General features: G+C 59.6%; 2 protein-coding genes across 2 annotated transcripts; both read left to right on the forward strand.

Annotated features, from left to right (window-relative positions):
* The first annotated feature begins 299 nt into the window (after positions 1–299).
* On the forward strand, positions 300–1,903 carry LOC105476600 (intercellular adhesion molecule 4 (Landsteiner-Wiener blood group)). Its single transcript, XM_011732720.2, has 3 exons — positions 300–752; positions 883–1,185; positions 1,332–1,903. The coding sequence occupies exons 1-3, from the start codon at positions 359–361 to the stop codon at positions 1,448–1,450; spliced, it is 816 nt and encodes a 271-aa protein (XP_011731022.1). The 5' UTR covers positions 300–358; the 3' UTR covers positions 1,451–1,903.
* Positions 1,904–2,809: 906 nt separating this feature from the next.
* LOC105476665 (intercellular adhesion molecule 5) lies at positions 2,810–10,116 on the forward strand. The gene is made up of 11 exons (XM_011732836.3): positions 2,810–3,442; positions 4,388–4,657; positions 4,826–5,146; positions 5,378–5,665; positions 5,964–6,218; positions 6,357–6,605; positions 7,057–7,302; positions 7,399–7,677; positions 7,760–7,999; positions 8,699–8,965; positions 9,676–10,116. Exons 1-11 carry the CDS (start codon positions 3,361–3,363, stop codon positions 9,951–9,953), a joined length of 2,775 nt encoding a protein of 924 aa, XP_011731138.1. The 5' UTR covers positions 2,810–3,360; the 3' UTR covers positions 9,954–10,116.
* Positions 10,117–13,811: the final 3,695 nt, after the last annotated feature.

A 13,811-nucleotide genomic window follows, 5' to 3' on the forward strand; every position in this document is an offset into this window, starting at 1 on the left:
CAGCTGGAGTCCTTTCCAAGCAGCCACAGCCAGATCCTCCCACTTCCTATCCCAAGAAAACATTGTGGGTTGATGGCCATACCCTGAGGTTCTGGTCCAAATCTGGGACTTTCTATGACCTTCTGGTCTCTAGTGAAAACTAAAGACTCCTCTCCAGAAAAAAAATTTGGTTTTCAATGAGGCCTGGAATCTCATTCTTGACCGGGGGAGGGGAATTTTTGCAGGACTCCCCGGCCCTCCGTTGGGGCCTCCCCTCTCTCTCTAGGGTGGAGTCGAGGAGGCGGGGCTGCGGGCCTCCTTATCTCTAGAGCCGGCCCTGGCTCTCTGGCACGGGGCCCCTTAGTCCGGGCTTTTTGCCATGAGGTCGCTGTTCCCCCTGTCGCTGCTGCTTTTTTTGGCAGCAGCCTACCCGGGAGTTGGGTGTGCGCTGGGACGCCGGATTAAGCGGGCGCAAGGCCCCAAGGGTAGCCCTCTCGCGCCCTCGGGGACCTCAGTGCCCTTCTGGGTGCGCATGAGCCCGGAGTTTGTGGCTGTGCCGCCGGGGAGGTCAGTGTGGCTCAATTGCAGCAACAGCTGTCCCCAGCCGCAGAATTCCAGCCTTCGCACTCGGCTGCGGCAGGGCAAGACGCTCAGAGGGCCGGGTTGGGTGTATTACCAGCTGCTCGACGTGAGGGCCTGGAGCTCCCAGGCGCACTGCCTCGTCACCTGCGCAGGAAAAACACGCTGGGCCACCACCAGGATCACCGCCTACAGTGAGGGACAGGGGCTCGGTCCCGGCTGGGGTGAGGGGAGGGGGCTGGAAGAGGTGGGGGGAGGGTAGTTGACAGTCGGCTCTTTAGGGAGCGCCCGCGGCCCTCACGCAGAGGCTCCCCCTTGCCTTAGAACCGCCCCACAGCGTGATTTTGGAGCCTCCGGTCTTAAAGGGCAGGCAATACACTTTGCGCTGCCACGTGACGCACGTGTTCCCGGTGGGCTACTTGGTGGTGACCCTGAGGCTTGGCGGCCGGGTCATCTATTCCGAAAGCCTGGAGCGCTACACCCACCAGGATCTGGCCAACGTGACCTTGACCTACGAGTTTCCTGCTGGACCCCGCGACTTCTGGCAGCCCCTGATCTGCCACACGCGCCTCAATCTCGAAGGCCTGGTGGTCCGCAACAGCTCGGCACCCGTTACACTGATGCTTGGTGAGGCACCCCTGTAACCCTGGGGACTAGGAGGAAGGGGCAGAGAGAGTTATGACCCCGAGAGGGCGCACAGACCAAGCGTGAGCTCCACGCAGGTCGACAGACCTCCCTGTGTTCCGTTCCTAATTCTCGCCTCCTGCTCCCAGCTTGGAGCCCCGCGCCCACAGCTTTGGCCTCCGTTTCCATCGCTGCCCTTGTGGGAATCCTCCTCGCTGTGGGCTCTGTGTACCTGTGCAAGTGCCTACCTATGAAATCCCAGGCGTAAAGGGGGATGTTCTATGCCGGCTGAGCAAGACAAAAGAGGAATATGGAACCATTTGGGGAATCGGCCAGACATGGTGGCTGACGCCTGCAATCCCAGCACTTTGGGAGGCTGAGGCAGGAGAATCGCTTGAGCCCAGGAGTTCGAGACCAGCCTGGACAACATAGTGAGACCCCGTCTATGCAAAAAATACAAAAATTAGCCGGGTGTGGCGGCCCACACCTGTGGTCCCAGCTACCCGGGAGGCTAAGTTGGGAGGATCGCTTGAGCCCTGAAAGTCGAGGTTGCAGTGAGCCTTGATGGTGCCACTGCACTCCAGCCTGGGGTACAGAGCAAGACCCTATCTCCAAAAATAAAATAAAAATAAAAATAAATATTGGCGGGGGGACCCTCCAGAATCAATAAAGACTTCCTTAACCAGCCTCTGTCCTGTGACCTAGGGGTCCACATTACTGCCATTCTTCGGAGGAACTTTTTTTTTTTTTTTTTTTTTGCGATCACTTTCTCCAAGTTCCTTGTCTCCCTGAGGGCACCTGAGGTTTCCTCACTCAGGGCCCACCTGGGGTCCCAAAGCCCCAGACTTTGTGTATCCCCAGCAGGTGTCACAGAAACCTCTCCTTCTGCTGGCATCATCGAGTGGGATCAGCGCGGGGCCCGGGAGGGCCACAGGCAGGGGCAGGGTGCGGTTCATGGTATGGCTTTCCTGATTGGCGCCGCCGCCACCACGCGGCAGCTCTGATTGGATGTTAAGTTTCCTATCCTAGCCCCACCTTCAGACCCTGTGCTTTCCTGGAGGCCAAACAACTGTGGAGCGAGAATTCATCTCCAAAATAACTTACCATGCTGGGGTGAGACCACGAATGGTGGGGAGGGGAGGGTCCCGTGGACATATTGAGGGACATGGATACGCAGAAGACGTATCCATGTAGTGGCAGCCGGGAAGGGGTGATCAGATGTCTACATGGAATATCACAAACTCGAATTCTGAAGATGTCCTGGTAGTCACCCGGCCAGATGAGCACATGGAGTTGGGGGGTGTCAAAGCTTGGGGCCCGGACGCGGAGTCAAAAGCGTCACCTTTGGTCCCTCGTTCTTGCATGGAGGTCCAGGGCCCCCGCCCACCGAGCAGAAGGCGGACTCAGGGGCGCTCCAGGGTGGCTCGAGCTCACACACGCTGAGTAGACACGTGCCCGCTGCACCCTGGGTAAATACAGATCCGGAGCCGAGCGGATTCTAATTTAGACGCCCGCGAACGCTGCGCGCACGCACACGTGTCCTCGGCTCGCTGGTACTTTCGTCCCGCCCCCTCCGTCGCGTGCCGGGGCTGACCTGGAGGGGGGCTTAGGGGTGTGGCTCCGCGGGGTCAAAAGGAAAAGGATCGGTGAGAGAGGCATTCCCACACCCTCCCCTAGAACTGTCCTTTCCCTATGTAGTGCCTCCCAAATCTCTCTTAGTCCCCTAAGGGGGGCTGGTGGGAGGAGCTACATGTGGGGGCGGAGCTCGGAGTCCAACTCATTATCATGGCATCTCAGCCAGGGCTGGGGTAGCGGTTTGGAAAGGGCAACCCAGCATCCCCCGATCCCAGAGTCGCGGCCGGGGATGACGCGGGAGAGCGTGGTCGCCCCCAGAAGGCTCCGGGCCATCATGCCGGCCTCCACGTAGACCCCGGGGGTCGCTCGCTCCTGCCAGCTCGCCTTCACTAAGGCCAGGAGCTTAGCGCAAGCTCGCCTCCCGCCCCACCACCGCCTCTGCCGCCGCCCCCTCCTTGGAAACCAAGTTACCAACGTTAAACCAATCCCCGAGCGCAACTCTGCCTCCCCCACACCCCACCCGCCGCGCCGCGCGGAGCCGTCCTCTAGCCCAGCTCCTCGGCTCGCGCTCCCCTCGCCTCCTGTGCTTTCCCCGCCGCGGCGATGCCAGGGCCTTCGCCAGGGCTGCGCCGGGCGCTACTCGGCCTCTGGGCTGCTCTGGGCCTGGGGCTCTTCGGCCTCTCAGGTAAGAGTCCCGCTCTGGCTTGGGGTGGACAGGGCGGGGGCGGAGTCCCTGGACCTGGGAAACGGCCTCCTGTCCCTCCCAGCTCCGCCCTCGCCTCGCTCCCACGCCTCTGCCCCCACCTGGAGCCTGAGTCTTCTCCCCTTCCCCCTCCTCCCCAACACACACCCGAGTCCCAGCTTCCCGACTCCTCGATCGCCCCTACCCGCTTCGAGATCCTAGGTGTTCTTCCGCACCCAACCCTTCGCCCTGGAGACCCAGTGTCTCTCCTGTCCCCTCCCCGGGTACCTTCTCACGCTCTGCTGTGCACCATGGTCCACGAACTGGCATCTTCCCCACTCGCGGTCCGCGAAGACTCCATCTCTCCAACTACCGTGACTCAGAGGCGCTGTTCCCGCTCCACCCAGAGCCCTGGCAACCGGGTCCCTCAGCTGTTCCCGCGGTTCCTTCCATGAGCCCAGCCCTGCGTCCCGGCTCCGTGTTCTTCACCAGGTGTAGGGTCCTTCCTGATCCTTGACCCAGCCTCGTCTCTCCTTTGCCCTTGCCGCAAACGCACTCTCCTCGTATCCCGGCATTCTGCCAGGACCCTGAGAATCTGTTCATCTCCCATCCCCCACCCGGGGTCCCCTTCTCTGAGCCTTGCTGCGTTCATCGGAGACCCCACCTTTCCTCTCCTCTACCCCCTCCCCCATGCTTTCCCGCCGCTCCATCGGCGCTTTGGAGGCCAGGGCTCTCTGCTACCACGTCCCAGAGACACCCTCGAGGTTTAGACTCTGGGAGCGCGCCTTTAAACCGGAGGCCTGGGCAGGACGCGGGACGCCTGGGTTCTTTCCCCGGCTGCAGCCTCTCCTCCTTCTCCCCGCCCTCCGAGAATCCTTGACTCGACATAGGGGCGCTAAGATGTCAGGGAGTTGGCTCCCCAGGCTGAGCCCGCGTTTCCCTGGGCAGCGGTCTCGCAGGAGCCCTTCTGGGCGGACCTGCAGCCCCGCGTGGCGTTCGTGGAGCGCGGGGGCTCGCTGTGGCTGAATTGCAGCACCAACTGCCCTCGGCCGGAGCGCGGTGGCCTGGAGACCTCGCTGCGCCGAAACGGGACCCAGAGGGGTTTGCGTTGGTTGGCGCGGCAGCTGGTGGACATTCGCGAGCCGGAGACCCAGCCCGTCTGCTTCTTCCGCTGCGCGCGGCGCACACTACAGGCGCGTGGGCTCATTCGCACTTTCCGTGAGTTCTGGGTGGCCACGCGCGTACTCCACTACTTTCCCTCCCTCCCAGGCCCCGCCCCCTGGGTCCCAGGGTCCTCCCCTTCAGGCCCCACCTTCTGTATCCCACCCCCTCCCCTGGGTTCCAAGTTCCGGCATTCCAAGAGCGGAGGACTCTTCCCTCTTGCAGAGCGACCAGATCGCGTAGAGCTGATGCCGCTGCCTCCCTGGCAGCCGGTGGGCGAGAACTTCACCCTGAGCTGTAGGGTCCCCGGCGCCGGGCCCCGTGCGAGCCTCACTCTGACCCTGCTGCGGGGCGCCCAGGAACTGATCCGCCGCAGTTTCGCTGGCGAACCACCCCGAGCGCGGGGCGCGGTGCTCACAGCCACGGTACTGGCTCGGAGGGAGGACCATGGGGCCAATTTCTCGTGTCGCGCGGAGCTGGACCTGCGGCCTCACGGCCTGGGACTGTTTGAAAACAGCTCGGCCCCCAGAGAGCTCCGAACCTTCTGTGAGTGGGTGTGGGGAGGAGATGGGGACCAAGTGGGGTCGGGTCGGTGTTTAGGAGGTTTAGAGGCAGATACATCTGAATGCTGGTAGTGACTTCAACCCTCACCGACTGAGCTGTTGCCCCCTCCGTGCCTTGAGGATGATAATACGATAAGATAGTGCATGTCAAGTGTTTAGGACATATTGAGCGCTCGGAACACAGTTCGTTCAAACTTGGTTCTTCGACCCCTAGCCCTGTCTCCGGATCCCCCGCGCCTCACTGCTCCCCGGCTCTTGGAAGTTGGCTCGGAAAGGCCGGTGAGCTGCGCTCTGGACGGACTGTTTCCAGCCTCAGAGGCCAGGGTCTACCTCGCACTGGGGGACCAGAATCTGAGTCCTGATGTCACCCTCGACGGGGACGCACTCGTGGCCACTGCCACAGCCACAGCTAGTGCAGAGCAGGAGGGTGCCAGGCAGCTGGTCTGCAACGTCACCCTGGGGGGCGAAGATCGGGAGACCCGGGAGAACGTGACCATCTACAGTAAGGAGGGAGGCGGGGTCTCCGCGGCTCGGAGGTGGGACCAGAGGAACGCGAAGGCGGGGCGAAGAGTGGGTGGGACCTCAGTACCAGAACAGGCGAGACCCGAGTGTCCCGAGGGGGCGGGGCAGGTGGGGGCGGAGACGTAATCATTGGGGTAGAGGAGCCTGTACAGCCTGAGAGGCGGGGCGCGGTACCCTAGTTCCATATCAGCACCCCAGGATTCAGGCAGATAAGAGGCGGGCCTTGATCGGCGGGAGGGACGTGGTCAGTATACTCCGACTAAATGCTCCGCCCCCAGGCTTCCCGGCACCACTCCTGACCCTGAGCGAACCCAGCGTCTCCGAGGGGCAGATGGTGACAGTAACCTGCACAGCCGTGGCCCAAGCCCTGGTCACACTGGAGGGAGTTCCAGCCGCCGTCCCGGGGCAGCCCGCCCAACTTCAGCTAAATGCCACCGAGAACGACGACAGGCGCAACTTCTTCTGCGACGCCACCCTAGACGTGGACGGGGAGACCCTGATCAAGAACAGGAGCGCAGAGCTTCGAGTCCTATGTGAGTTGGTGATAACCCCTCGCCCCACACCTCCTGGTAATTTCCAAGGACCCGCCCGCTCCCTGGCCATGTCGTGGAGGCGGGGCCATTTCTCACGGTCCACGTCTAAGCCTCTGTAACCCCACGCCCTGCCCGCAGACGCCCCCCGGCTGGACGATTCGGACTGCCCCAGGAGCTGGACGTGGCCCGAGGGCCCAGAGCAGACGCTGCGCTGCGAGGCCCGCGGGAACCCAGAACCCTCAGTGCACTGTGCGCGCTCCGACGGCGGGGCCGTGCTGGCTCTGGGCCTGCTAGGTCCGATCACTCGGGCGCTCTCAGGCACTTACCGCTGCAAGGCGGCCAATGATCAGGGCGAGGCGGTCAAGGACGTGACGCTGACGGTGGAGTGTGAGTGGGGGTGCGCAGGGTGCATCTCTATCTGGTTCAGGATCTGGGGGGTGGCCAGCTTCCAGAGAAGAGTAGGAGTAGGGTATGAGGTGTCCCTTTGGGTGGGGTTTGGGGAAAGGGAAGAGGCTGGTTAGTGGGGTTGGGAAAGATCTTGGAGGATGGAAGAGACCGGGTGGGCGTGTCCCTAGCCCAGGGCGTGGTATGTGGGCGGAGTCTTGGAAAGGCGGGAGGTCCAGAATGTTAAAATTTTTAGACCGAAAAAGGCGCCCCTGGTGGCTCAGGGAGCTCCCAGACAGAGTGCATGGATCGACTATCGTGACACCCCCTTGGATTGGCCTCCAAGGGTTGTGCAGGAACAACCCTTAGTGGAAACCTTGAAAGGCCAAGGAAGATCTAGGGACGTCAGACTTGCCCCCAAACCCCAAAGCCAACAATACGCTCCCTCCTCCAGACGCACCAGCGCTGGACAGTGTGGGCTGCCCAGAACGCCTTACTTGGCTGGAGGGAACAGAAGCCTCGCTGAGTTGTGTGGCGCACGGGGTACCGCCTCCTGATGTGATCTGCATGCGCTCTGGAGAGCTCGCGGCAGTCATCGAGGGGCTGTTGCGTGTGACCCGGGAGCATGCAGGCACTTACCGCTGCGAAGCCACCAACCCTCGGGGCTCTGCGGCCAAAAATGTGGCTATCACGGTGGAATGTAAGTAGGGGCACCGCGGAGTGAGGCAGGATCTGTGGGACAACCCCGGCTGGACTTCCTGGCCCGCGTGTGAGCCCCTGCAATCCTGTTTCCCAGATGGCCCCAGGTTTGAGGAGCCGAGCTGCCCCAGCAATTGGACATGGGTTGAAGGATCTGGGCACCTGTTTCCCTGTGAGGTCGATGGGAAGCCACAGCCAAGCGTGAAGTGCGTGGGCTCCGGGGGCGCCACTGAGGGGGTGCTGCTGCCGCTGGCACCCCCAGACCCTAGTCCCAGAGCTCCCAGAATCCCTAGAGTCCTGGCACCCGGTATCTACATCTGCAACGCCACCAACCGCCATGGCTCCGTGGCCAAAACAGTCGTCGTGAGCGCGGAGTGTGAGCGAGGCCCAGGCGGGTGGGGAGCGGGGGTGCCCCACGGTCCGGGCACTCCCTGACATCCCCCATGGCTGCTTTGCAGCGCCACCGGAGATGGATGAATCCACTTGCCCAAGTCACCAGACGTGGCTGGAAGGGGCTGAGGCTTCGGCACTGGCCTGCGCCGCCCGGGGTCGCCCTTCCCCAGGAGTGCTCTGCTCTCGGGAAGGCACCCCGTGGCCTGAGCAGCAGCGCGTGTCCCGAGAGGACGCGGGCATTTACCACTGTGTGGCCACCAATGCGCATGGCACGGACTCCCGGACCGTCACCGTGGGCGTGGAATGTGAGTGGGGGCAGCACTGGATGGAGGGGACACGGCCTCAGAAGAATGACTCGCAGCGGTGGGAGCATTCAAGGGCACCTTTCCCAGTCCCATTCTCGGGGACAGGGAATTCCAGCCTAAACCAGGGGTAATGAAAATTCTAGCCAGGCGCGGTGGCTCAGGCCTGTAATCCCAACACTTTGGAAGGTTGAGGCGGATGAATCACTTGAGGCCAGGAGTTGGAGACCAGCCTGGCCAACATGGCGAAAAACCCTCTCTACAAAAATCCAGTCGTGGTGGCGGGCGCCTGTAGTCCCAGCTACTTGGGAGACTGAGGCAGGAGAATCGCTTGAGCCTGGGAGGCGGAGGTTGCAGGGAGCCGAGATCCCTCCACTGTACTCCAGCTTGGGAGACAGAGTGAGACTCTTTCTTAGAAAAAAAACAAAAGAAAATTCTAGGGAATAGGAGCACGGCCCTCCTCAATCCTGGATTAGAACACTGGCCTGGGCTTCACCTCCTTCCTTTCAGTGAAGAAGGGCGAGGAATTTTAGCCGCAACAGCAGCCTGATTGTCGGGGAAGGAGGCTCTGATAGGAGGCAGGATCCTTTTGTGCCCATCAGAGGCGCGGTGGTCTCACATCGATCGTGGTGGGCCGGAGCAGGGCATTTGATCAGTGGCTGGGCCGGCGCTAAGCCCCACTTCACCTTCTGTGCCCTTCAGACCGGCCGGTGGTGGCCGAACTTGCTGCCTCGCCCCCTGGAGGCGTGCGCCCAGGCGGAAACTTCACCTTGACCTGCCGCGCGGAGGCCTGGCCTCCAGCCCAGATCAGCTGGCGCGCGCCTCCGGGTGCCCTCAACATCGGCCTGTCGAGCAACAACAGCACACTGAGCGTGGCAGGCGCCATGGGAAGCCACGGCGGCGAGTACGAGTGCGCAGCCACCAACGCGCACGGGCGCCACGCGCGGCGCATCACGGTGCGCGTAGCAGGTAAGTGGCAGCTGGGGAGGGGCGAGGCGAGGTATCTGCGAGGGGGCGTGACCTGGGAACTGAGGCGGCCGACCCCGCCTGCCTCCCGCTCAGTCCAGGTAGATGAGACATAAGTGGGACAGAGTAGAAGTCAAGGTTGGAGCTGATGATCACACTTTGGAGGGTGGGAGATGGAGGTGGCGGGGGGACTGAATTCAAGGGGAGGGACCCTCCAGGGCTGTCAGTACTGCAGGAAAGGACTTAAAAACTTGGAGTGGATTCTGCGTGGTGGATACTTGACCCAATTCACCTTCCACTGTGGGGAAGATTGGGGAGGGACCAAAGTCATTGGATGATGGAGGGAAGGGTCAAGATCTCCTTCTCTCACTTCCTGAAGCTCATGAGGCTGGATTCTCTCTGGGGTGGGGAGAACCTGACCTGGTCCTGCCAATCCTCGTTTTCTGGGGGATGGGGAGAGTTGACTTGTCGCTAGGGGGCTAAGTGTGGTCACCATTTTATGTCACCATGGGCTGAAGTGCGATGTAAATTGAGTCTTGGGTCGCCCTGGCACTGGGAGTGGCCTTCCTGCGTGGGGTCTCTCCCTTCTCCCAAGGCCAGCCAGTGAGCTCCCCGGGGCATGAGGACTGACCTCGTACCTGTGAGGGGGCGGGGGACGGTGGGGGAAGCCCCCCGGAGCTTGGCCACCCTCCGCGAGGGTCTCCACCCCGCAGGTCCGTGGCTGTGGGTCGCCGTGGGAGGCGCGGCGGGGGGCGCGGCGCTGCTGGCCGCGGGGGCCGGCCTGGCCTTCTACGTGCAGTCCACCGCCTGCAAGAAGGGCGAGTACAACGTGCAGGAGGCCGAGAGCTCGGGCGAGGCCGTGTGTCTCAACGGCGCAGGCGGCGGCGCTGGCGGGGCGGCGGGCGCGGAGGGCGGACCCGAGGCGGCGGGGGGCGCGGCCGAGTCGCCGGCGGAGGGCGAGGTCTTCGCCATTCAGCTGACCTCGGCGTGAGCCGGATCCCCTCTCCCCGCGGGCCGGGGGATGCCCCCCAGACGCACACGGGGGCTTATTTATTGCTTTATTTATTTACTTATTCATTTATTTATGTATTTCAACTCCAAGGGTGTCACCCCCATTTTCTACCCATTCCCCCAATAAAGTTTTTATAAAGGAACTCCCGGTCTCCGCCTCTGTTTCTGCAAGGTGGAACAAGCCCAGGGTACCAATCGTGACCTCCCGGGTTATTCATTCCAAAAGCGATTTTTGAGGGGGCCAGGGATGATGGCTCAGGCCTGTAATCTCAGGACTTGTGGGAAGCCCAGGTGGGAGGATCCTTTGCACCCAAGAGTTTCAGGCCAGCCTGGGCAACATAGGGACATTCTACAAAATAATATTTTTTTTCAAAAATTGGACAGGGCAGGTCGCGGTGGCTCACGCCTGTCATCCCAGGATTTTGGAAGGCTGAGGCGGGCAGATCACGAGGTCATGAGATCTAGACCATCCTGGCCAATATGGTGAAACCCCATCCCTACTGAAAATACAAAAAATTAACTGGGAGTGGTGGCACACGCCTGTAATCCCAGCTACTCGGGAGGCTGAGGCAGGAGAATCGCTTTAACCCCAGAGGCAGAGGTTGCAGTGAACCGAGGTGCAGTGTCTAATATATATATATATATTAGACAGGGCCGGGCACGGTGGCTCTCGCTTGTAATCCCAGCACTTTGGGAAGCTAAGGCAGGTGGGTCACTTGAGGTCAGGAGTTCGAGACCACACTGGCCAACAGGGTGAAACCCGTTCTCTCCTAAAAATACAAAAAATTAAGGCCAGGCACAGTGGCTCACGTCTGTAATCCCAGCACTTTGGGAGGCTGAGGCAGGCGGATCATGGGGTCAGGAGATAGAGACCATCCTGGCTAACATGGTGAAACACCGTCTCTACTAAAAATACAAAAAATTAGCTGGGCGTGGTGGCACATGCCTGTAGTCCCAGCTACTTGGGAGGCTGAGGCAGGAGAATTGCTTTAACCCCAGAGGCAGAGGTTGCAGAGAGCTGAGATTGCACCACTGCACTCCAGGTGCAGGCCACTATGCCTGGCTAAGTTTTGTATTTTTAGTAGAGACGGGGTTTTACCATGTTGGTCAGGCTAGTCTCAAACTCCTGACCTCGTGATTCACCCGCCTCGGTCTCCCAAAGTGCTGGGATTACAGGCATGAGCCACTGCACCCGGCCAGCTATCTTTTCTCAGTGTGACCTAGAGCTCGTCGTCTCTCAGTGCCTGTTTTCAGCTCTCTTCACACCCTTGGGCAGGGGTGGGGGCCTCACTCCTTCCTCCTACTTATCTCTTCCATCCAGCACTGCCCTCTGATCCGGTTCACTCTTGGAGGTGGGAGCTAGGTGCTTCCCCCAGGCCTGGTTACTGGCAGAGCTGAGGCCGCCTTGCCAGGATGGGTGGAGGCCCTCTCCATCGCGCCTCTGCCCTGAGACTTGGGTGAGACCTTCCTGGGCAGGCACTGGCCGATGCTATGGGTGTCAGCCCTTAGCATGTCCTGCCTGTTAAAGGGTGCACCCCTGCCCCACCCTCAATGCCTCCTTCATCCTGTGTCCATCCACAGTGCCTCAGTTTATCCCCACCTTACCTTTCCACTCAGCCCATCATGATTCAGAACAGACACACACAGGGTATCAGCTGCAACCCCCACTACACGGCACCTTCCCCCCTCATCCCCAACAGCATAAGGCACAACAGCTGGACCTCCTCCCCACAGCCTCCTCCTCTGCCCCTCCTCCCTCAAAAGTAGGAACACGGAGCCCTAGAGAAGGAAGCCAACCCCATGCAAACACGTAATGAGCAAAGATAAGACGGGGAAATGGCACAAGAGGGCAGGCCCATGCTCGGTGGTGAGCCAGGGGCCAGGTACAAAACCCAAAAAGGCACCAGCCAGGGGCAGCCCCAGCCACTCACACCACCTCACCTTTTCTGCCTGTGCCCTCCCTGCTGAATGATCTCCCTCCACTCCTACTGACGGGCGCGGTGGCTCAAGCCTGTAATCCCAGCACTTTGGGAGGCCGAGACGGGCGGATCGCGAGGTCAGGAGATCGAGACCATCCTGGCTAACACGGTGAAACCCCGTCTCTACTAAAAAATACAAAAAAAAAAAAAAGCTAGCCAGGCGAGGTGGCGGGCACCTGTAGTCCCAGCTACTCCGGAGGCTGAGGCAGGAGAATGGCGTGAACTTGGGAGGCGGAGCTTGCAGTGAGCTGAGATCCGGCCACTGCACTCCAGCCTGGGTGACAGAGTGAGACTCCGTCTCAAACAAAAACAAAAACAAAAACAGAGCCTTCAGATGAGGTATTTATTTTAGTAGGTTGGTGCAAAAGTAATTGCTGTTTTTGCCATTGAAAGTAATGGCAAAGGCCGGGCATGGTGGCTCATACCTGTAATCCCAGCACTTTGGGAAGCCGAGGCGGGCAGATCACGAGGTCAGGAGTTCAAGACCAGTCTGGCTAACATGGTGAAACCCTGTCTCTACTAACAATACAAAAAAAATTAGCCGGACATGGTGGTACATCCCTGTAGTCTCAGCCGCTTGGGAAGCTGAGGCAGGAGAATTGCTTGAACCCTGAAGTGGAGGCTGCAGTGAGCCGAGATCACGCTACTGCACTCCAGCCTGGGCCACAGAGTGAGACTGTCTCAGAGAAAAAAAAAAAGTAATGGCAAAAACTGCAATTACTTTTTCTTTTTTCTTTTTTTTTTTTGAGACAGAGTCTCAGTCTGTGGCCCAGGCTGGAGTGCAGTGGTGCGATCTTGGCTTACTGCAGCCTCTGCCCCCCAAGTTCAAGCAATTCTGTCCTGCCTCAGCCTCCCGATGGGATTACAGGCACCCACCACTATGCTTGGCTAATTTTTGTATCTTTAGCAGAGATGGGGTTTCACCATGTTTGCCAGCCTGGTCTCGAATTCCTGATCCACCCACCTCGGCTTCCCAAAGTGCTGGGATTACAGGTGTGAGCCACTGTGCCCAACTTATTTTATTTTTTAATTAATTTTTTGTTTTTGTTTTTGTTTTCAGATGGAGTCTCTGTCTCCGAGGCTGGAGTGCAGTGGCACGATCTCGGCTCACTGTAAACTCTGCCTCCCAAGTAGCTGGGATTACAGGCACATGCCACGCCTGGGTAATTTGGTAATTTTTGTATCTTTAGTAGAGACAGGGTTTCCCCATGTTGGCCAGCCTGGTCTCAAACTTCTGACCTCCGGTGATCTGCCTGCCTTGGTTTCCCAAAGTGCTGGGATTACAGGAATGAGCCACTGTGCCTGGTTGGGCATACATCTTATTTTTTTCTTTCTGATAACATAGGGATGTTATCAGAAAACATCTAACATCTATAGTCTATGTTATAACATAGATTATAGGGATGTGCCACCATGTCCGGCTAATTTTTTTTGTATTGTTAGTAGAGACAGGGTTTCACCATGTTAGCCAGACTGGTCTTGATAACAAGCAATTCCCCTCCCTCAGCCTCCCAAGTAGCTGATACTACAAGCGCCTGCCACCACGCCCGGCTATTTTTTTGTTTTTTTAGTAGAGGTGGGGTTTCACCATGTTAGCCAGTCTCTAACTCCTGACCTCAGGTGATCTGTCTGCCTTGGCCTCCCGAAGTGCTGGAATTACAGGTGTGAGCCACCATGCCCGGCCTGAGTGGTGGGAGGTGTCTATTTTAGACTGAGCAGTCAAGAAATCTTCTCTGAAGAGGTGATGTTTGGGCCAGGCCTCCGCAAACGATTAGAAGGTGTCAGCCATGGGGAGATGTGGAGGGAGGGTGTTCCAGGCCAAGGAAGGGTAAGATAAAATAATTCAGCTGGGCGCGGTG

Source organism: Macaca nemestrina, chromosome 20, assembly GCF_043159975.1.
Source record: "Macaca nemestrina isolate mMacNem1 chromosome 20, mMacNem.hap1, whole genome shotgun sequence".
Classification (NCBI taxonomy): domain Eukaryota; kingdom Metazoa; phylum Chordata; class Mammalia; order Primates; family Cercopithecidae; genus Macaca; species Macaca nemestrina.

Excerpts from the sequence above, each read along its gene's own strand:
- LOC105476600 (XM_011732720.2), top strand. The coding sequence starts at position 359 with ATGAGGTCGCTGTTCCCCCTGTCGCTGCTGCTTTTTTTGGCAGCAGCC. Across the intron at positions 753-882 it reads CACCAGGATCACCGCCTACA|AACCGCCCCACAGCGTGATT; the intron begins GTGAGGGACAGG and ends CCCTTGCCTTAG. Across the intron at positions 1,186-1,331 it reads ACCCGTTACACTGATGCTTG|CTTGGAGCCCCGCGCCCACA; the intron begins GTGAGGCACCCC and ends TCCTGCTCCCAG.
- LOC105476665 (XM_011732836.3), top strand. The coding sequence starts at position 3,361 with ATGCCAGGGCCTTCGCCAGGGCTGCGCCGGGCGCTACTCGGCCTCTGG. Across the intron at positions 5,147-5,377 it reads CAGAGAGCTCCGAACCTTCT|CCCTGTCTCCGGATCCCCCG; the intron begins GTGAGTGGGTGT and ends TTCGACCCCTAG. Across the intron at positions 6,606-7,056 it reads CGTGACGCTGACGGTGGAGT|ACGCACCAGCGCTGGACAGT; the intron begins GTGAGTGGGGGT and ends TCCCTCCTCCAG.